Source organism: Lacerta agilis, chromosome 11 (genome assembly GCF_009819535.1).
Source record: "Lacerta agilis isolate rLacAgi1 chromosome 11, rLacAgi1.pri, whole genome shotgun sequence".
NCBI classification, from domain to species: domain Eukaryota; kingdom Metazoa; phylum Chordata; class Lepidosauria; order Squamata; family Lacertidae; genus Lacerta; species Lacerta agilis.
In genome coordinates this window covers 22,251,340-22,272,665 of record NC_046322.1, presented here as the reverse complement: position 1 = coordinate 22,272,665, position 21,326 = coordinate 22,251,340, and the positions used below count along the sequence as shown (strand labels likewise).

Below are 21,326 nucleotides of genomic sequence, written 5' to 3'. Positions count from 1 at the left end.
AGACAAAAGTGAACAGACAAAATGATGTAAATGTTCCTTGTGTACAGTAGGCTAACTTTTACACACACTTGTAGACCTTGCTCTGTTCTCCATTTATGCCAGCAGGAGGCATTATTAGAATTCAAGGTAACATTCCACCAAAATAAAAACACTCAAGGAGGGTGCAAAGCACAGCTGATGTAACCGAGGTAAAGTCCCAGGGGTCAAATGGAGAGCCTCAGATTTCCACACCCCTGCATTAGATGAATCACTCACACACGATAAAACAGCTACCCTTTCCAGGGCAAACATCTCTTGATTCTTTCAAACCCAACATTTCTGATAGCACCTATGCTTTAGCCCCTTGCTCCTCATCCCCAATTGAAGCTACTTCCCTGCTTCCAGTTTGCATTAAGATCTTGGGGGCAGGGATTTGCTTTTTTAAAAACTAATACAGTGGTGCCTCGCAAGACAAAATTAATTCGTTCTGCGAGTCGTTTCGTATTGCGAAAAATTCGTCTTGCGAAGCACGACCATAGGAATGCATAGAAATTTTCGTCTTGCGAGTCGCGCCCATAGGGAAATTTGTCTTGCGAGTCACCCTTTCGTTAGCGAATGCCTTTCGTCTAGCGAGTTTTTTGTCTAGCGAGTTTTTCGTCTAGCGAGGTACCACTGTAGTATTCAGTAAAGTGTCATGTACGGTGATTGTGAGGGGTGGGTGGGAACAGTAGCCACAAAAGCATACACTTTAGTCTAGCACCCAAGTTGAGAGGTGAATATATACTTTTCATATTTGAGCTGGAGATGTTCTCATACCAAAAAAAGCAAAATGAAAATTCCCATTGTTTCAAAAACCTTTTCCAGCAAATTGTCCCAAAATGAATGGTTAGGCACAAAAATAAAGGCATTGCTATGAAGAAGCAAAGAATTCACAGTAACAGAGTGCATGTGTTTTGGCACAGTATTAGATGTGAATCGCTAGCATGAATGGAAAGCCAATTCTACTTGTGCAAGGTGTCCTCCATTTCCAGTGTCCCCCCTGCACTGTGCCACATCTCTTGCAGTTTTGGAGGTTCGCTTGAGGCTTGGGAGCATCTTCTGAGGACTGTAATGGACTACAGTGAGGATGGGGGGGGGGAATGCACCATGAACAGAGTTCAGTTTGTGCTTCTTTAGATCCAAAGTTCTATTTCAACGAACTTCTAAATATTCTCTTTTCTCCTGAGAGTAAATTTCTCGCTTGTAGATGGAAAGGCTGCTGGGGCCAGTTAAAACCAGATTCATTCCACAAGTTGATAATCCCATGTCCAATTAATAATTCTGATGCTACACACAATTTTAAAATAAAGTTTCACTTTCCAAAGGTGAAAGCTCCTCTTCAAGATCCCACTAGTCACTGGTGCATTCACAAAGCACCTAATATATACAGTACTAGGCTCTTAACAAAAAATAATACTGCAACAAAAGGGCAACAAACTTCCATTTCAAAATGTGCTTTTTGGAAGACTTGGCTAGCCAACACAAAAAAAATTGTTCCCAAACATTCAAACAATAAATACCAGAACTTTTGTAACTTAATCACGCTATATAAAGAACAAGGAGTCTTTTGCAATGGTTTTGTTGCAACAGACTAACACAGCTACTCTTTTGGAATTGTATAAAATTCATGTGACAAATTAAAGCAACACTTTCCTGTGAAAAGGGGAAGATTTCGAAGAACACTACTTATTTTCTTTAGAAGAATTACTAACCTGTTTTCTGAACTAGATGTAGACGTACTAGATGATGACAATGTATGAGAATTTGACATGCGTGAGACAAACTTCTGGATGGTGTTACGAGATGGGGCTTTGATTCTTGAGCTACGCCTACTGTGATATTTCTGGAACAAACTTTCAACCTAACATTAGAAGAAAACATTAACAATAGCAATTCTGCTGTTAATCCCTGGAAGCTGATGTCCAATTTAAAATAAAGTTTTAATTGCAATCAGACTATGATGGAATAATACATTGTCAAATCACAGTAATATCAGAACAAAAAACAAGTTTTCCTACTCCACCATCAATAAGCAATGGTTGGATCCATCTTATAAACAATTAAAATCACACCTCACATTCAAAAATTAAAACCACTTCATTTAAGGCATGTGGATATAGGTCGTGAATTTTGACCAGATCCTTACTTCATGGCCAGCAAAGTCTTGCAATTTAACATTAGCTAACAGTGCTTCTGTATCTATCTACATTGCTAAGTAGAAGCAGAGAAGGAACAGAAGAATTTGCAGGAAGATACTGATTTCCTATTCTCTTGAAGTGTGTTCCTGATTTTTCGTGCTTTATTTTCAAGCCTCCACTTTTAGGGTGGAGCACATGTGATTGATGTTTAAGAAACTCGATCACTATCCACCATGGTTGCAAGATGCATCACAACTGACATCAGCTAAGTCAAGAAATCGTGTTAAGAATTGTTAAACATCATTACTGATGAAGTTAAGGTAAGAAGGAAAGGGCTGTGGAGAAGGAACATGGTATTCCACTTCCCACTCCTAGTAGTCCACTCTATTAAGCGAGCACTAACCTCCAGCTATTAGAGAGCTATTGGTGGTGAATTTTCAGTAACCCATAACAAATTATTTCATATTGCTGTAGTATTGTTGGCTATTAACAGAAATTTCAGAAACATAGTAACTCTAGCAAAACTTAAACAGCACTACAATGTGATTTCTGAATAGTAAATTTTAGCAGCTTTAATGTATTTGCAGTAACCATTGTATATCCATGATAGAAGAGACAGGATAACACTACCTCAAAGTTCTTCAAGGTTTTTCGCCAGAGCATTGGATCTGAAGATTCAAGTTGAAACACACGAAGCATAACAAATAGGAGATGAATGCAAAATGTTCCACGCCCACAGCTGCAGGTCTGTAAACAAAGATTTTAGTGTGCTTATTATGACTGTTTTCTTTCAAAAGACACAAGTTACTATATTAAATAAAGAGTTATTAGGATTATACTTCTGTATTTAGTTTAGAAAAACAAATATGTTATATCATAGTTTATTTCTGACAGCTATCCTTCCATTGGCTGATGGATGATTTATGGCAGAGCAAACAATCTATGTTGTTCTCAGATATAACCAACCTGAAGCTAATACAACTATTTATGCTTAGCTGGCGTTTATTCTAATGCCTACACATTACAAGTAGAAATTAACACACACTAGAAAATAGCACTACAGTGTGCTATTGAACATACAATAGTAATTACAACTTTATCTTCTCAAATTAGTGTACTTTATAATTACAATGGTACCCCTGGTTACGTACTTAATTCGTTCCGGAGGTCCGTTCTCAACCTGAAACTGTTCTTAACCTGAAGCACCACTTTAGCTAATGGGACCTCATGCTGCCGCTGCGCCACCAGAGCACATTTCTGTTCTTATCCTGAAGCAAAGTTCTTAACCTGAAGCGTTATTTCTGGGTTAGTGGAGTATGTAAACTGAAGCGTATGTAACCCGAGGTACCACCGTAAAAATAAAACTTGGGTCTATGCAATTCATACCTGAGGACCAATGAATACCCTATATTTATTGTCTGGGCTGTCGCCTCCTATCAAGAAAGAATTCGGTCCTATTTGCTGTAAGAGGTACAATCTGGCTCTCATGACCTTGTTGACCCGCCGATTTGTTTCCTCAGGACTATATGGTGAGAAGCCATCTGGAGATGGAGCTCTTCGTGGTGGTGTTATTCGTCCACTCTGAAACTTATAACCAATTTATTTTAATTAGCTTCCAATAATGTTGACAGGGAATTTAACCTCCCCTCTCCCAATATAAAAATGTTTTACACTGCCCATTGTGTCTGTCATCTTGGTTAAGTTATAATGGAAGAACTTGTGATCTACTGGTTGCCCACCATATTCTGATTGCACATAAATGGTAGCATCACTTCCAAACAATTGCAGAAAATAAAATAAAAAATCCATGCTGGTTTTCTCATAAGTTCAAATTATGGCTACTACTTTTTAAACCCACCCATCCCCTTCAGGTTCAAAATGAAGACACCTGTGGAGGCTTACATCAAGTTTCTTTTTTAAAAAAAATATTAAATGTAGTAGCAGTAATAGACACAAGAAAGCAAGTAAAACAGTCAATGACACAAAAACGTAACCAAAGCAGTCAGATCAAAACATCCATTGCTCCAAAATCTGCTGGAACAAAATGAACTTCAATAATGCACTACAGTATCAGGGATGAAGCCTGGGCTTCTTGGGTAGGAAATCCCAGCATCTATATATAATTGCTGCCAACTGAACCTCAGCTGGTGCCAGGACCTGCAAGTGGGATATCCCTGCTTACCAAAATGGATAGAAAGGAGTAGATATACTTGAAATATCATGGCGATAGGCTATACTCAGTCACATAAGAGCAAGGGTCGGCAAATTTTTTCAGCAGGGGGCCGGTCCACTGTCCCTCAGACCTTGTGGGGGGCTGGACTATATTTTGAAAAAAAAATATGAATGAGGGACGATGAGCAGCGTGCAAAAGGGCTCCGGAGAGGGGCTGCTTTAAAGGGCGGCCACTCGAGAGAGGCGCTCAGCCAACCGCGGCTCCTGTGTCTTTGTGAGCTGCAGGGGGGGGGAGGCGCCAGGACGATGAGTGGTGCGCGAAAAGGCTCCAGAGAGGGGCTGGCACCAACAAAGCCCAGCCCCCTTCCTCCTCTAGGCAGGGTGGGGAGAAGCCAGGAGGAGGGAGGGAGGAGGCGGTGTGTGTGTGTGGGGGGGAGGAAATGGCGCAGCCCGAATGATCAGAATCAGATCCACGCAGCGATTCCCAGACCGTCCACGGGCTGGATCCAGAAGGCAATTGGGCCAGATCCGGCCCCCAGGCCTTCGTTTGCCAACCCATGCATAAGAGCTTTTAACTTACAGGCACAGGAGATAACCTTTTCCTTCTTACACCTGGTGATTCCGATTTAACAGCCCTAGATGAGGATGAAGAGGAACTGCTAGGAGAAGGGCTCCGCCTCCCCTTCTGCGTAGGTGAAGTAGCACTTGTTTGTCCCTCAGAAACAGGCTCCGTTGCTGGTTTGTTTGCTTCACAGCCATCACCTTTTATTGGTATTGGTTTTACTACCTTTTCAAGAAATACATGAAGTGATTTAGGGTTACCTAAAATATTCACAGTGAAGTTCTGGGTATACAAATATTTACTGGATTCACACCAAAACCTGTCAGTTTATTCTCAGTGCTTTTGAGATTCTATTTCAAGTCAAAAGAATGTGTGCTCCAGGCAGATGATGTTTCAAAATGAAAACCTGCCAGATCCAATATGGTAACCAAGGTCTGAATACCCGGAAAGAAGTATACGGTAACCTTCAATACTGGGTAAACAAACAACTTTTTTTTTTTTTAAATCGACTCCAAAGTGCCTCAAAGCTTGAAAAAGCTTTTCTTTTGCAACTGCGTGCAAAGTGATATCACACAGTTTTGGAAAAGAAGTTTGCCATATAGTTAGGGGTGAGCTGCAGTATGAGAAATATAAGTCCAAACCCTTCTTGGCTGTTTACTAATAAAACAGTTCTTTAGGTAACTGCCATATTTATCAAACCACATTTTTGTGGAATGTCTGTTAAAAGTAATGGGCATCTCTCTTCTTCCACTGCACCTTTTACCAGCCCACTTTCCACTCCTTTCCGCACATTCTAAAACTTGCAGGTAAGGCCTCACCTTTGCTCTTCTCATTTTGTAGTGCCTAACCAGGATGTTAGTATACAAAAAATTTTTTTTTTAATCGTTTGACATTTGTATTTATTTTTTGAGAGCTTGACAAAGCTTCCTCACCACCACCTTTGTCAGATCCTTATTTTTTACACTTTCTGGCTATGAAAAGGAATATGGTTTTTCCCCCCCCTCCAAGAGAGTAAATTTAAAATGCTAACGATAGAGGGCAGTGTTGTAGTTATTTTGAGCAATACAAATGTAAGTTGGAGTTGACTTCCACAATATGCAGTAGACTTGTACACTGTTATGAATTTAAAGCTTCGCAATCAGCAATTCACAGAAATTAATCAAGAGGAATTACAAGACAAGAGATACCCAGATGTTAACACTAAGGTTCTGCTATGCAAGAATCAGCAATCAGGCTTTTCTAAAGCATAAACGCCAGTGCCTTTCCCGGAGCATTACTTACCACAGGGCCTCTCCTACTCCTCCTTTCAAGCCATTCATGCTTCCAAGCAGGCATACATGTTGCCTTGAGTTTCTCCCTGATCATGCGCTCTTCTGGGCGGTCATCCATTTTCTGCAACCCCCTGAGGGTTTCTTTATTCTCCATGTCACGACTACAGTAAAGAAAAAGCAGAGACCATAAATGTGATTGTCAATAAACACAGTGGCATGCTTAACCCTTGAACCACCATATTTTACTCCCCCTGTAATTGCTAAACGGTTGGTTTCAGCAACAGATGCAAACCTCTTAAACTGGTAATGCAGACATTCTGCTACCCCGTTATTTGGAATGCATCTACTCCAAATATAAAAACATCAAGCATGAAAGAAACGCTGTTTTAGTAGACCTTAAAAAAAGAAAGAAAAGAATTCCCTCAAGCTACTGACCTACCATAGCCTGATAATAAACACACGGTTCATAAGACATGGGACTGCAATCACAGGAAGTTTCTGAACAACCTTTCACACAAATTGTGCATGTGATTTTAAGTTATTTTAAACTGTTTTTAACACTCTGCTTTAATTGCTGGAACCTGCCCCAGGGTGGTGGGTGGGTAATTAATAACATAATGAACAGCACTGTGTATGGCCTCTTTCCAAAGTTATTTGTGTATGGATTTTTTTTAAAGATCAAATTAGAAGAGAAAATCTTGAGAAACAATGCTATATTAAGGTTTTTGAACACTATGAATTTATAAACATTTCTAGACAGCGAGAACTACAAATCTTCAAACAGTTTTTAATTCATGTATCTTAAGAGCCAAACTTACTTCCCCAAAGTCCAAGATTAACAGAAGCAACAAGACCATGATTAATAACGGTGACTCTAATTAAACCCACTCCTATGCTAATAACAATCTTCCTGCACATCTGAAAGTAAAATTCTCTTGCCACTCAAAAAGAATAAACTACTTAAAATGAACTAGTTAATGTACTTAAGTATCATTCTGAACATTTCAATGCCTGAATGCAAATTAATATTTTTTCAAAGGCCAATTGCTTCTCTGCCAAATATAGAATCAATTTATATTCCATGTTTGTCCATACAACTATTATAAACTACCATAGTCATGATGAAAGTCACTGTTTGTATAGACTACTGTACATCAGTTGAAGTTTAAAAACCCTGTAATCAACCACAGCAGCAATCACTGTTAGCATACTGATGCTCTGTAGTCTTGAGATTAATGATTAATGGAAAAAAAAGAGAGAGATTAATGATTGCCCAGAAAACAGCCTCAAATGCACCTACCCATTTATATACAAATTTTAGTTTATACATGAACACACACACACACCCTACTAAATGGCAAAAGCACATAATGAGTGACATTCTTGTTACTGTTTCACAACTCTGGAACAAAAAAAAAGCTTTGCTATTTTTAACTGTGGGCAACCAGTTGGGGTACAGCAATATATATTTAAATGCTGCAATGTTCCCCGACCACCCAAAAAGTTCAAGAATGATTCTGTATTTGCCTGAACCCTCTGTTACATTCTCCCCCAACTCCATGTATGCCCTTTAAATATATATTAGATAGATAGATAGATGCATGCACACTATTAATCAGAGGGGAAAGAAGGACAAAGAGAAAGACGTTTCTTCTTTTCATTCTCCATCTTCACCATTTACAGTACTTTATACTATACTAAGGAGATATAGGTATGGAAGCTAGCTTCCCCATATATATGGCTAGATCAGTAACTGCAGGTGGGAAACAGATGTGCATTCAAATATGCACCTGAGTATGGATGTCTCCTATCACAGCCGTACCGCTTTCAGTGGGATGTGCATGTAGAATGCCTCCAGAATGTGGATGCAAATCCTCATCTACATTCTGGATATGCATCCAAAGGAACATTCCATTGAAAGCAATGGTGTTGAGACAGCATCAATATTCACACGTGTCCGAGATAAACAAAGGTTACATATTGGTTCACAGGTGCTGCAACCAGGGTTCAAAATTAGCAGGACGCCAGGCACATTTTGCACCTGAAGATTCTCTATTTGCGAGCAGCTCAAAAAGTCTGGGTGCCCCCTTTTTTTTGCACCAGGCTGACACTCAAGGATTACTGAAATGTATGTACTTTGAAGCCTCAAAGTATATGTCAAGGATAGAGAACATGTTAAGGAGTTTAACAATAAAGAGTAGAGTGTTTTGAAAACTGAAGTATGGTACCAATATCTTTATTGTAAACACCAAATTAAACATGCATTAACAATTTCTGTTTAAAATGTGATATTAACAATGTGTCACTTATGTGAATTCTGTATTAGTTCATGCTTATCAAAATAATAAAAGTGTTGCCGACACCCCCACCCCCCAGGTCCCAGGAGCCTTTTGGTTCCTAGATTTTCTATCCCAGTTTCTAACACTGGCTGCAACATAACTTTCTCCTCTTTCCCATGTATCCCCTTTAACATCACTTGCTTCTTTTCAGGCTGAAGACTCAAAAAGAAAATCATATCCACAAAATTTGCTGCTGGAATCTTTTTTTAAAAAATGAATATTTTCCCCTATCACTCATCCTAATATATAAAGGAATCCATTCTTTCCTTGACCTGGGTGCTCAGTGCATCTACACATAATAATACACATTTTACTATTGGGGGAACTGTTGCTGAAATATTAGGAATAGCTTCAATATAACTAGAAAGAATATGCTAGATATTCTTCTACTGCAAACTAAAATAAAATTACAGTTGTATTTCTATGAGATCTGATATACTGCACCATGAAAATCCTTTGCAAAAAGGATACTAAGGCAGCCAAAGACTCAACCACATTCTTCTGTGTGTTCTCATGTCCACTGTTGACTTCTCAGCCGATATAAAAAAGTACTTGGACAAGCATTTATTAACAATGTACTCTAGCAGTGAAAGCTTCACAATCTTTACTTGTTCTCTCTCTCTCTAAAAAAAAGGCCAACAGCAACTAGCTTCTTCTCATGTGACAGGAAACCCAATCGGCTCTTGTTTATACAAAATATAACAGTTATTTAAATGGAGATGGGAATTACCGACTGAAAAGAGTTCTCTCTCAGATATATAGACAAGCTGTAAAAATAATTTTTTATTATCTGAAACCAAGAATGACCTTCAATGTTGCACATTCAAAATGCTCAGATTCAAATTGCATGTTCATCCAAGTATGCAAGCGGTCAATTTCTGAATACCTGAACTTCAGCGCCAAAACAAAGGCAGCAGACAGAAAGCAACATCACTACTGGATACAAGTGAGAACACAGCTTCAAGGTCTTTTAAGTTTCATTTGGCAATGTAACATTTTTCATGTTATTCACATTTGCCTCCAATCTTATTGCAAAACAGTTATGTTAAATAAATAAAGTGCCAAGCACATAATAATAGTTGTTATTGTTTAGTCGTTTAGTCATGTCCGACTCTTCATGACCCCATGGAGCAGAGGACGCCAGGCACTCCTGTCTTCCACTGACTCCCGCAGTTTCATCAAATTCATGTTGGTAGTTTCGAGAACACTGTCCAACCATCTCATCCTCTGTCGTCCCCTTCTCCTTGTGTCCTCCATCTTTCCCAACGTCAGGGTCTTTTCCAGGGAGTCTTCTCTTCTCATGATGTGGCCAAAGTATTGGAGCCTCAGCTTCAGGATCTGTCCTTCCAGTGAGCACTCAGGGTTGATTTCCTTCAGGATGGATCGGTTTGATCATTTGCAGTCCATGGGACTCTCAATAGTCTCCTCCAGCACCACAATTCAAAAGGATCAATTCTTTAGCGATCAGCCTTTTTTATGGTCCACCCCTAACTTGGACTCCAGAAGGATATCATGGTCAATAGCATTGAAAGCTGTTGAGAATTAACGAGGAAAATTAACAAGGATACATTTCCCCTGTTTCTCTCAACAGATGTCATCATACACAGTGACCAAAGCAGCTTCCAAGATGGAAAAACTTTGCCAAGGGAAGGACAGTGGGCATACTACCCTGTTCATTTTCCTAGAATACTTGGCAATCTGATGCCATTGATCATAGTATCCTACTACATAGGGCATCTGGATTGAGGAGACTCCTTGGGTAGCCAATTCCAGAGGTCCATTTGAGAGATTACAGTTTGGATCCATTACATTTACGCTATGGAGTTCCACAGAGTTTAATCTCATATCCTGTGCTCTTTAGCACCTACATGAAATCTAACTGAGATTACATGGAAATCTGCAGTAGAGTGTTATCGGTATGGTGATGACACTCAACTCTACTCCTTTTCATCAGATTCAGGTTAGGCAGTTCAAGCACTCAATCAAGTATATGAGATGTGCAATGAACACTAGTAAACTGAAGATGAATGCAGAAAAGATTGTGGTATTTTTGGGTAGCAAGTTAATCTTCTGGACAGGACTCCCCTTCCCCAGGAGAACAAGGTTGCAGTTTAAGGGAGCTACAGTGGTACCTCGGGTTACGTACCTGATCCGTTCCGGGGTGCCATTCGCACCCCAAAAAGTACGCAATCCGAGCGTGCATTTTGCACATGTGCGAACTGCGCAGAACACTTCTGCGCGTGCGCGATGATCTTTACTTCCGGGTTTGCGGAGTACACAACCCGAAAGTACGCAACCTGAAGTGTTCGCAACCCGAGGTATGACTGCATTGTGTCACCTATTACAGGTAGTTGTTTATCTCTTTGACATCTGAAGGGAGGGTGTTCCACAGGGCAGGCGCCACTACCGAAAGGCCCTCTGCCTGGTTCCCTGTAGCTTTGCTTCTTGCAGTGAGGGAACCGCCAGAAGGCCCTCAGCACTGGACCTCAGTGTCCGAGCTGAACGATGGGGGTGGAGACACTCCTTCAGGAATACTGGGCCAAGACCATTTAGGGCTTTAAAGGTCAGCACCAACACTTTGAATTGTGCTCGGAAACGTACTGGGAGCCAATGTAGGTCTTTCAGGACCGGTGTTATATGGTCTTGGTGGCTGCTCCCAGTCACCAGTCTAGCTGCCGCTAAATACAAACAGATATTCTACAATATGTACACTCAAAGAGAATTTAATTTAATAAGACTACCACACTCACAAACAGCTGGAGTAACTGTAGAAGGAAATTGTGCCTCTTCAGCCTAAGGAGAATTTGACATTTAAAGAATGCAAAAGGCCACAAACACTAGCTTCTTTTGGATGCACATTTCTGCAGGCTGATAAGGTTTCATTATTTCTTTGCCACTTGCAGCTTGCAACAGAGGAGCCAGATTGTTAACACTATAAAGCAGTCTATAGAATATGGTGGACTGAAACCAAACAAAGTTGATGTTTTTATTGACACTTTTTATTGACGTTTTTATTGTCTTCCTTGTAATTTTGTATGCTGGATTTTTAGGGAACTGTGGTCTATAAATATTTTAATAAGTAACATAAATAAATAAATAAATAAATAAATAAATGGTAACTGTTAAGTGAATTTGTAGCTGGTTGACTGACTGAACCCAAGTGCTCACTAATTGTTCCTCATCATCCTGGAAAAAAGTGACAAGTGGGGTTATTGTTCAATGTCTTTATAAACTACTTGGATGAAGGAATGGAGGGGATGTTCATCAAATTTGCAGATGACACCAAACTGGGAAGGGTAGCTAATGCTGCAGGATACAGAACCGGAATTCAAGATTACATTAACAGATTGGAGAACTGGGTCCAAACAAACAAAATGAATTTAAAAGGAGCAAATGTAAGGTTATACAATTAGGCATTGATTAACCAGCTGCACCAGTGTAGCATGTGAGACACCTGAATTACTAGTAGTACATGTGAAAAGGATCTAGGGGTCTTAGTTAACCACAAGCTTAACATGAGTCAACAGTACAGTATGTTAGAGCGACAAAAAAGAGAGCAAATGCTATTCTAGACTGCATCAAGAGAATTATAGTTTCCCGATCAAGAAAGTAATAGTAACACTCTCTTCTGCCTTGGTCAGACCACACCTGAAGTACTGTGTCCAGTTCTGGGTGTCACAATTAAAGGAGGATATGGACAAGCTGGAACATGTGCAGAAGAGAGTGACCAAGACGATCAAGGGTATGGAAACTAAGCCTTAAAAGCAATGCTTGATGGAATTGGGTATCATTAGCCTGGGAAGGAGGAGACTGAGAGGAGAGATGATTAGCCATTTTCAAATATCTCAAGAGCTGTCACATGGAAGATGGAGCGGGCTTGTTCTCTCCTGCTCTGGAAGGCAGGGCCCAAACCAATGGCTTTAAGTTACAAGAAAGAAGATTCTGACTAAACATCAGGAAGAACATTATGAAAGTAAGAGCTGTTCAACAGCGGAACAGATTCCCTTGGGAGATTATGGACTCTCCTTCCTTGGATGTTTTTAAGTAGAGGCTGGATGGTCATGGATGCTTTAGCTGAGATTCCTGCATTGCAAGGAGTTGGACTAGATGACCTTTGGGATCCCTCCCAACTCCATAGTTCTGTGATTTTAAGTTCCTGGAATACATAGAAGCTTCTATTACCAAAATAATGCTGCCAGACAAAAATTATTCACAGACAACCAGTTCAATGAACTACGTTAAAATTTTATATTATAAGTAAAGCCTGCTAGATTTTTAATTTTGCAGTGCTGAATGTGTCAACATGCAATATAAGGCCAGGAAAAAGCATATGCAGACTACTGAAGCCCTTAAGCCACCTTGCAAAGTTGTTAATCTAAATGCAAGTAATTATAATAGTGATGTTATGTTAGAGATTTTTCACACATGCCTGGAACTCCAAAGTTACACTTCCCATAGCAATAGTTCAGTCAACCTGCATAATTATATTTTCTAATAATGCATGTGTCATGGAGGAATTACAGCTAACATAACATTCAGTAATACAAGTGGGGCCCCATTATGGCAGCTGTGGGAACTTCCTGGTTTGAGCATACATGTAGAAATCACCACTACAAATAGCGCATCAAGCACCCCACATTTCAATGGGTTTAATCAAAGCTAATACAAGAATCCAGTATTTTAGTGACAGACAATTCTAGTGCACAAGAGCCAAGTCCTGGTTCCCTAGTATTTTCAAATGCAGTAACAGCTTTGACATCGGTCTTTGAACGATGCTACAGATCCCTGTTTAATGCTGTCTATCTATGGGAAATAGTTGAATGATATTGTCTGCTCCATCTTAACTCTTAATTTCCCCCTAAATAGGCAAGTGAATCTACTGTTTGTAACAGCTTCAAGTGGCAAATCTTGGTGTAGTTTAAACTTCCCTTCCTTTCATCTTTCTAACCATGTGGTTTCTTCAGCAGCTCACCATCAACATCTAAAATATCAAAGCAAAAAGCACAACACACTTTGAGTCGAAGCACCTACAATTTCAAGTACCGGTATGTTTGAAGAAGTCCCTTTTGTTCCTCAAAGCTTTTATTCTGAACACTTTCCAATGTAGTAATGAGAATACGTTGCTGAAGTTCAACAACCCTGCAGTGCACTTTACTGCTAATATTGTGGGTCAGATGTGAAAAGCTCAGGCTGGTTTGGATTCCCAAACATCACCCATACTGGTCAGCTTGTATCAAAGGTGAATCTACTCAATTTGCCCCTCAAACCTCCTCCATGACTAAATGAAGCATCCAATTGGATTCAGAACCTTCCATGATCCACTAACTTGCATGCAGTCTGGTTGCACTTCAAAATGTTTTTAAAAACGAAGAAAGTACACATTAAGTCCTAAATTAGAGCAGGGACCCCTGCTTTTTTTCCCAGAACTCTCCCCCTAAGCATCTGGCTCAGATAACGTACATATCAGAGATACACTGCAACATTTTATTGTAATCCTCAACTCCCTAGCTTAATTTCAGGACATTTTTGGCACTCCCGATGTGCTTTATGAATGTAGGCCATGTGGGATGAACTCCTATTTCTTTTCAACAGCCTCCAAGAACATTCAGTTAGACAGAGAAGTCAGGATGCATTTCTTTCTTCTTTAACCCAATTTAAGTCCTCCTATTTAATTTCTTTCTTTCTTTTTTAAAGTGAAGCTGTGTACAAAGAACACAGAAGAGTATATCCTCTAAAAGCTTTCCTTAAGATTAGCTATTTGGAAAATGTATTAGCTATTTACAAAATAGCATTTAATACACCATATATGTAGTCCTAAATATTTACTAGTATTTGTGACAAAAACAGTCAGGTTCCCAGTTTCGTACAACACAGTTAAGTGTCGTCTTACAATTTACAGAAAGCATTCAACATATAAAAGTTTGGTCAATTATTTTTAAATTAATGAAGCAGCTTCTCCTAATCTGGATTCAGTGTACGGTAATATAATTAATTTTCCAGCACATATGCTAATCCAATGTTCTTCTGAGTAAGTCAAATATAGGGATTATCCCAGACATCTCCAAACTAAGGCCCATGGGCCGAATGCGGCCCATGCGAGCCAATTGTGCAGCCCCCGATGCCCCCAACGCCTGCTCTTACCGGCATGGTGCGGTGCGGTTGCCCATCTCCCAGTTGGCGCGACGCTGGAAATAGCTTGTGCGCATGCGCAAGCGTCATTTCCGGCACACTTTCGGGTCTGTGGAGGCCCGTGTTCATGCGCACAAGCTATTTCCGGCACCGCGCTGACCCGGAAGTGCATCAGAAAAAGTGAGTGCACACGTGTATGGGCGCACACTCCCCCACCCTACGGCCTGCCGCGTGATCGGCGCCGGAGGAACCGGCCCAAGGCCAGGTAAATTTGGGGATGCCTGGATTATCCTATTCTATTCCCACAACCATCCTGTAAATTGGTCAAGACTCTGAAAAACACACTCATTCTCTCTCTCTCTCTCTAAGTTATCTAGGGAGCTCCATGGCTGAGCAGGATTTCAACAAAGCCTTCCCTTTCAAGTACAACACTATCTATACCATCACAATGGCTCTCTAGAAACAGTTTTCCAATTTATATCCCTGGATAAAAATTAGCACACAAGTATGGCCAATTTTCTTATGAGGCTTTTCATCTAATAAGTATTATACTGTACATACTTTTGTAGTCCTTCGTGAAAGTCAAATTCAAACAAAATGAGATTGACACTCTGATTGGATGTACAAGAGCATTTTCCTAAATAACAAATTGCTTTGGAAATTAACATATCTCGTATTCTATTCTTTCTTTTCGCTTTTTTAAAAAAAAAGTTTCAAGGATCACAAATCACAATACTTTCAAGATAAGGGCTGCCAGTTATATATGCTAATGCATTACTTGAAAAAGAGGGTTAGGGGGCATTTCACACTGAACAAGTCATAACAACCCCTACTATTGTGAACTGGCAATCTGCAAAGCCATAATTTAAAACCAACCCCCCCCCAAAAAAAAAACATGACAAACCAAGTCTGATACCTTGATTCATGATAGCGTTGCCGAGATGCTTGCAGGTATGCAAGTATCCACTTGCAAATACAACCTATGCCAATCCTAACTGATTTTAATCAGTAAAGAAACTAGGTTCTCTACTAGCTGGAACTAACAATGCTTCTCTTTCAGGAAAGCAGCATGCCATGAAGATTGAAGGCCAGCTCAAAATCCTATATTTTGATGCCAGTTACCCTTTTGTTTCTAATCTTCACTTTTAGAGAAAGGTTATGGAACAGATGGTCACTCTAATTTCAGATACACCAGAAGCTATTGGTTACCTGGAATCCTGCCAGTCTGGCTTTTGCCTTTTTTTGGCACCATTTATGTCTATGACCTTTGGCTACAGATTGATAGGATAAATTGTTCACTATTTATCTTTTCATATCTTCCAAGGGCTTTTGAAACTTCTTAACATAGAGTATTGGCAGTTCCCTCTTTTGCAGATAAGACAATAGCATAACATGCAAGCCACACGTCTATTTACTCCCACAGGAAATGTAAGCATGGTTATACTGATGGTTTCCTATTTATTCACTTAGTTTGCAGTGTCTTGAAGCTGCAAGATAAAAAAAAATGTACCGTAACTTCATTGATGGACAGAAACAATACGGTTCCTGATCAAAGCTCTCTTAATATTTAGTAGTTTTATACTATTTGGGGTTTGTGCATCATATCTACCAGTATTTGGTCAAAGAACACATTTATTTTCATATCCAAATTGCTGTAGATTTTCTGCATGGAGTATTACATCAGGCTAGGATATAAATAGTGAAAATATGAAAGAAAAATCAGACAGCCAAGTTTAGGAGATTTCATTCTCCATGGAATTAAAGCTTGAAAGCAAAATCATAGCCTCTCATTGACCTAAACACACACACACACACAGAGAGGGGGGGGATCTAATGAAGCAGTAGCTACTGAATGGCTACTGAAATCTGGCTACTGTCAGTGTTGGTTTCCAAAGCCAATTCCTAGATTTAAGATCATATCCTGATTAACATTTGCAGTTCTACAAAAGCCTTACATGATGACTGTCAGGGAACTGTCCCTGGCTCAGCGCAGGGTGGTGGAAGGGCTCTCGGGATGCTACATTTCCGGCGCCCCAAGTGCGCAGAGGGGTGAAACGCAAGGAGGGGAGGCGGAGATTTGGGATACCGAAACTCTTATGTTGGGGTCACAGCTGGAAGGGGCCACTCCCAAATTCTGCAAGTGACTGATACAGACATGAACTTGTAGCTCTGCACTGTAAATTTTGGAGTCTTGCCTGGCTACTCACGAGCAACCACCCCACGGACCTTACAATGACGTTCATTACTACCTCACAATTAGTACAGCATTTCTATATTTTAAAATGGATTATTTCAAATACTAAAATTCTCATTTCCAGGCACCATTATCTGCAGCCCACAAATACAAAAGGAGTTACAAAGGTCACATTTTCAGATGGTACACATTCATGTCTTTCTTTCTCTCTCTCACACACACACACACACACACACCCCCGTGTGATAAGGCTATATGGACAAATCACCACACCATTCATTAGCAGAGCATAAGATAAGCATCCCAACAATAATGTAACTAGTAGAGAGAGGAAATATTTCAACGTTGTTGCATATATTTGAAACCTGAAAGTGACCTGAGAACGTCACTAAACATGGCGCTAAAAAGGTGGTGCGGGGTGGAACGGGGCGGGGTGCGCTTATATGCATTCCACCGACGCATAGGGTTGGGTGGAAACAGAACACAAAATGGTCATTGACAGTACACATCTAGCTTTCCTGTTCTTGCACAGTACAAACACAACTATTCTATTGCACCAAACAGCAACTACACTGTCAACATATGTTGACCATACAGAATGCTGGTATTTTTCAGCAGCACTGTCTCTTTCAGGTTCTGCACCCTAGAAACATTGCTAACAAGTTGAACGTGAAGGGAAGATGTACATTTACACACATATCAATTGCTCACATTATCAAACTGTGTCATAGTCCTAATACATGGTTCATAGTGTAGAAGACCAGACCAGAGATATACCGGTAAATAGTAACATAAGCATTATAAACAACAAAAGAGGTACATTTGGACACACGCAAAACAGGAATTAATGTGTGATATCAAATTCCATGAAAAATTCATCATGCATGAAAGCCTTTCAGTCATAACACTGGAGTGCAAAGTCTAGAGAAAGCAAGAAAGCAGCAACATTTTGATAGAAACAGGAAAACACTCAACCAATGTCAGCTGATTATAGCTTATTTCAGTGCAGTGTCTTCATTTTGAACTAACACAATCTACAATTTACTACAGATATTTACAGCTGTTGCTTGAATTTGAAGTAACACAAGTCCTGCTGCAGGAGAAACTGATTTAATAGCCAAGAACTAAAGTGTTCTTGCATATGAATTTTGAACAAATCTAAAAATAAAAAATGCAGACACAGCATGCAACCTAGATAACGCATGGAAGAGCTGCCAAGAGCAGTTAAAATCAAGGTATAAGCTAGGCATTCATCTGGAAGGTAATTTAATCATTTTTGATAATTGTGTAATAATGTCACAACAGAAGTACTCTTTATTTCTGAAATGTCTGTTCTATAGCTTTTTATCTTTTAAGAAAAGTAACTAAGCCTTTAAAATTATCTACAGTATCTTGTGCCACTTCACAAATGGCAGAAAAAGTTAAAAATTGGGAGGGAGAGAAAGGGAATGAAAAAGTAGTAGTAGCGTCATTTATATTTTATTCACCCTGTCTCAAAAAAATAAATAAACCCAAAAGCACCCATGAATTCATCATTTAATATTGCTAATTCTCCAGGATCTATGGCTTGTTTTTTGTTTGTTTTTAACAATTTAAAGCAGATTTTGGGAAATTGAGCTTCTCTATAGGAGTATGCTCAAGGATGAGCTCTTCTACAGCAATTTTCATTTGCTAAAGACCTCATGCAGCACTCTACACAGTTTCCCTAATGAAAATACCAGTGTGTCTGTCCCACCACCACCACCACCCAGCTGTAGTCGATAAACATGACCTGAATGTATGTATGCACATATAGACCAACAGATGGTGGATCTCCCAGCAATAACATGCAGTTTGGTCCTCACATGACGATAGCATCTTCTTCTCTTTATGTTTGGCTATCTAAACCATTTGGGCCCAAGCTATTTATAAGCCATAGCCAGTCCATTAAATATGGCCAAAATAGCGATCAGCTATTAATTATGACATAACCACCACAATGATACAGTTTCATTACAGCAGAGTTGCATCTTACACAGTTGTTAATTCTAAAGTCTGCACAGAAGACATAAATTGTGTACAGTAAGACCACAACTTATCCACATTTAACTTGTGTACACTCAGCTTTATGCCCTTGGCAAAAATGAAGGAAAACAAGAAGGGGGGAACATCTGGGGGGGAATACTTTGACTATACACAATTTGGGCTTTAAGTGTGATTCCCAGAATGCAATCCCTGCATAAATTGAGGGTTTACACTACAGTCTAATCAAAATCCCCTGAATTGCCCCCATACACTCCCCTTTAGAAAGATCTGTAGTCAGGGTGGGGGCCCTGGGCTCTGAGCAGTCTTCTGACTCACTCCAACTCCCTTTTCTGGCTACCAGGCACCACCACTTGCTTGTGTGGTAGCTGTGCTCTCCCCCCCCCCCCCCCGGTCACCAGCTCTGCCTGCTCCCTATTCTCTACAAGTACTTTTTCTCCACCTCCACCCTGCTTTTTTTTTTTTTAAAAGCTCAGGGTGGCTAACAACTCTCTTTCTAGTTTACCATACTGTCAAATATCAGCTCTATGCCCGCTTTGATTCAATTCTACAGCAAAGGATATCCTCAAATTATTTAACCTCCTATGCTTTAGGGTTCAAATAGCACATAGCAATGGGTTCTCACCCATAGAAGTGAGTTCTAAGCTGCTGGAATTTTTCTTATTTACACCAAGTTTTTCCCAGCCTTCAAAGAAGCCAGCAGCAGTAGAGAACAGCTGTTTATGAATGGCAGTAGGCTTAATCATTACAGAAAGTCTATTTAAAATAAAAATGGATGTGCAGATACTCAATAACCATGATTCTTATAGATAGAAACTCCACAAAAGTGTTCATAATATGTATACATTTATTTACTACACTACACAAAAGTTTCAGTAAGACAGAGTAAGAAAGTCAAATTTTAGCGCCCACTCTTTATGAAGAAACCTTGACAGTTGTCCCCTTCTGGGTAAAGTCAGGCTTCCCTACTTTCTTCGAGACATAACCTGTATATAGCATTGATCACATAGTGAAAGAGTGAAACAGAAAAGAAGTTCCTTTGCTGTTCCACATGATGCATGGCTTGGAATTTGTCCTTCTACAGAAAGTTTAGCCAGACCTTAATAACTCTGACATAGCTAATGAGCACACATAGCCAGCGGAAAAGTGTAACTTGTCTAGGGATCATATGAGTTAATTATACTCACACTTCCAAGACTTTGGACCTTTTACAACTAGGCCAAAGTTTACGTATGTGGAAGCTCACCTGGGCTGAGCTTGACTGCAAGCATTTGGAGAATGTATTTCAGAAGGTTAAGCACTTGACCAATAAGGAGTTATTGGTTTCTTACGATTTTTAAAATTATAATCAGTTCTTTGAACAAGTGCCGTAACTCCTACATAGAATATGAAGGCCACAGGAAAAAGAAAACCAAGAACCAGAGTTAGAATGCCAGACTTTTTCACCTATTGCAATTTGCAAATATTTGGTGAAAGAACGTTTAGACTGTAATAACCAGGGATGCACATTTCCCCCTCTAAGTCAGTTTGTGCATGAATAAATTAAATACAGCAAATGTTTTTACTCTTAATATTAGAATGAATGCATTGTTGTGGAGCACTTCTATTAGTTTTATATTGACTGGATTTGCGTATGTGTGTTTTTAAAGAAAGGGTGAGGGCAATTTGATGCAATCTGATTCATATTGGCCACTGCTGCACCAGGACTACTGCTGGGATCATGTACCGTATTTTTCGGTCCATAAGGCGCTCCGGACCACAAGACGCACTTGTTTTTTAAAGGGGAAAAACCAGGGAAAAAATATTTTCCTGGTTTTCCTCCTCTAAAAAACCGGGAGGGGGGCGCTGGAGGGGAAGCCCCTTCTCCCTTCACAGCGGCTCATCCCCGCTTCCTTAAAGGGACATGGGGACGAGGGGAGAAGGTTTCTCCCCTCCTCCCCATGTCCCTTTAAAGCAACAGGGGATAAGCCTGCTTTTGGCATCGGGGCGCAGGGTGGTGGAGAAAGCAGCAGCATCCCCGCTGTTTCCTCCACCACCCCTCTGCTGGGGAGGCAGCGGAGATGTTGGTGGATCGTGCCTGCAGCTCCGTTTATGGAGCTGCTGGCACGATCCACCAACATCCCCTTCGCTTCCCGCCGCCTCCCCCATCCCCCGTCGCGTTCTGCGGGAGGTGGGGGGAGGCGGCAGAGATGTTGGTGGATCGTGCCTGCAGCTCCGTTCACGGAGCTGCTGGCACGATCCACCAACATCCCCTTCGCTTCCTGCCGCCTCCCCCCATGCCCCGTCGCGTTCGGCGGGAGGTGGGGGGAGGCGGCAGAGATGTTGGTGGATCGTGCCTGCAGCTCCGTGAACGGAGCTGCTGGCACGATCCACCAACATCCCCTTCGCTTCCCGCCGCCTCCCCCATCCCCCGTCGTGTTCTGCAGGAGGTGGGGGGAGGCGGCAGAGATGTTGCTGGATCGTGCTAGCAGCTCCGCTCGC

General features: G+C 40.6%; 1 protein-coding gene across 1 annotated transcript in view; it reads right to left on the bottom strand.

The window, feature by feature from the left end:
• The window catches only part of MAP3K1 (mitogen-activated protein kinase kinase kinase 1), a 55,273-nt gene that overhangs the window by 18,447 nt on the left and 15,500 nt on the right, over nucleotides 1-21,326 (bottom strand). The window contains exons 2-6 of the mRNA XM_033164356.1: nucleotides 6,172-6,322; nucleotides 4,909-5,115; nucleotides 3,543-3,743; nucleotides 2,787-2,903; nucleotides 1,731-1,879 (exon numbers count right to left, since the gene is read on the bottom strand). Coding sequence (XP_033020247.1) covers nucleotides 1,731-1,879; nucleotides 2,787-2,903; nucleotides 3,543-3,743; nucleotides 4,909-5,115; nucleotides 6,172-6,322 — 825 coding nt within the window. The remainder of the gene's footprint in view (nucleotides 1-1,730; nucleotides 1,880-2,786; nucleotides 2,904-3,542; nucleotides 3,744-4,908; nucleotides 5,116-6,171; nucleotides 6,323-21,326) is intronic.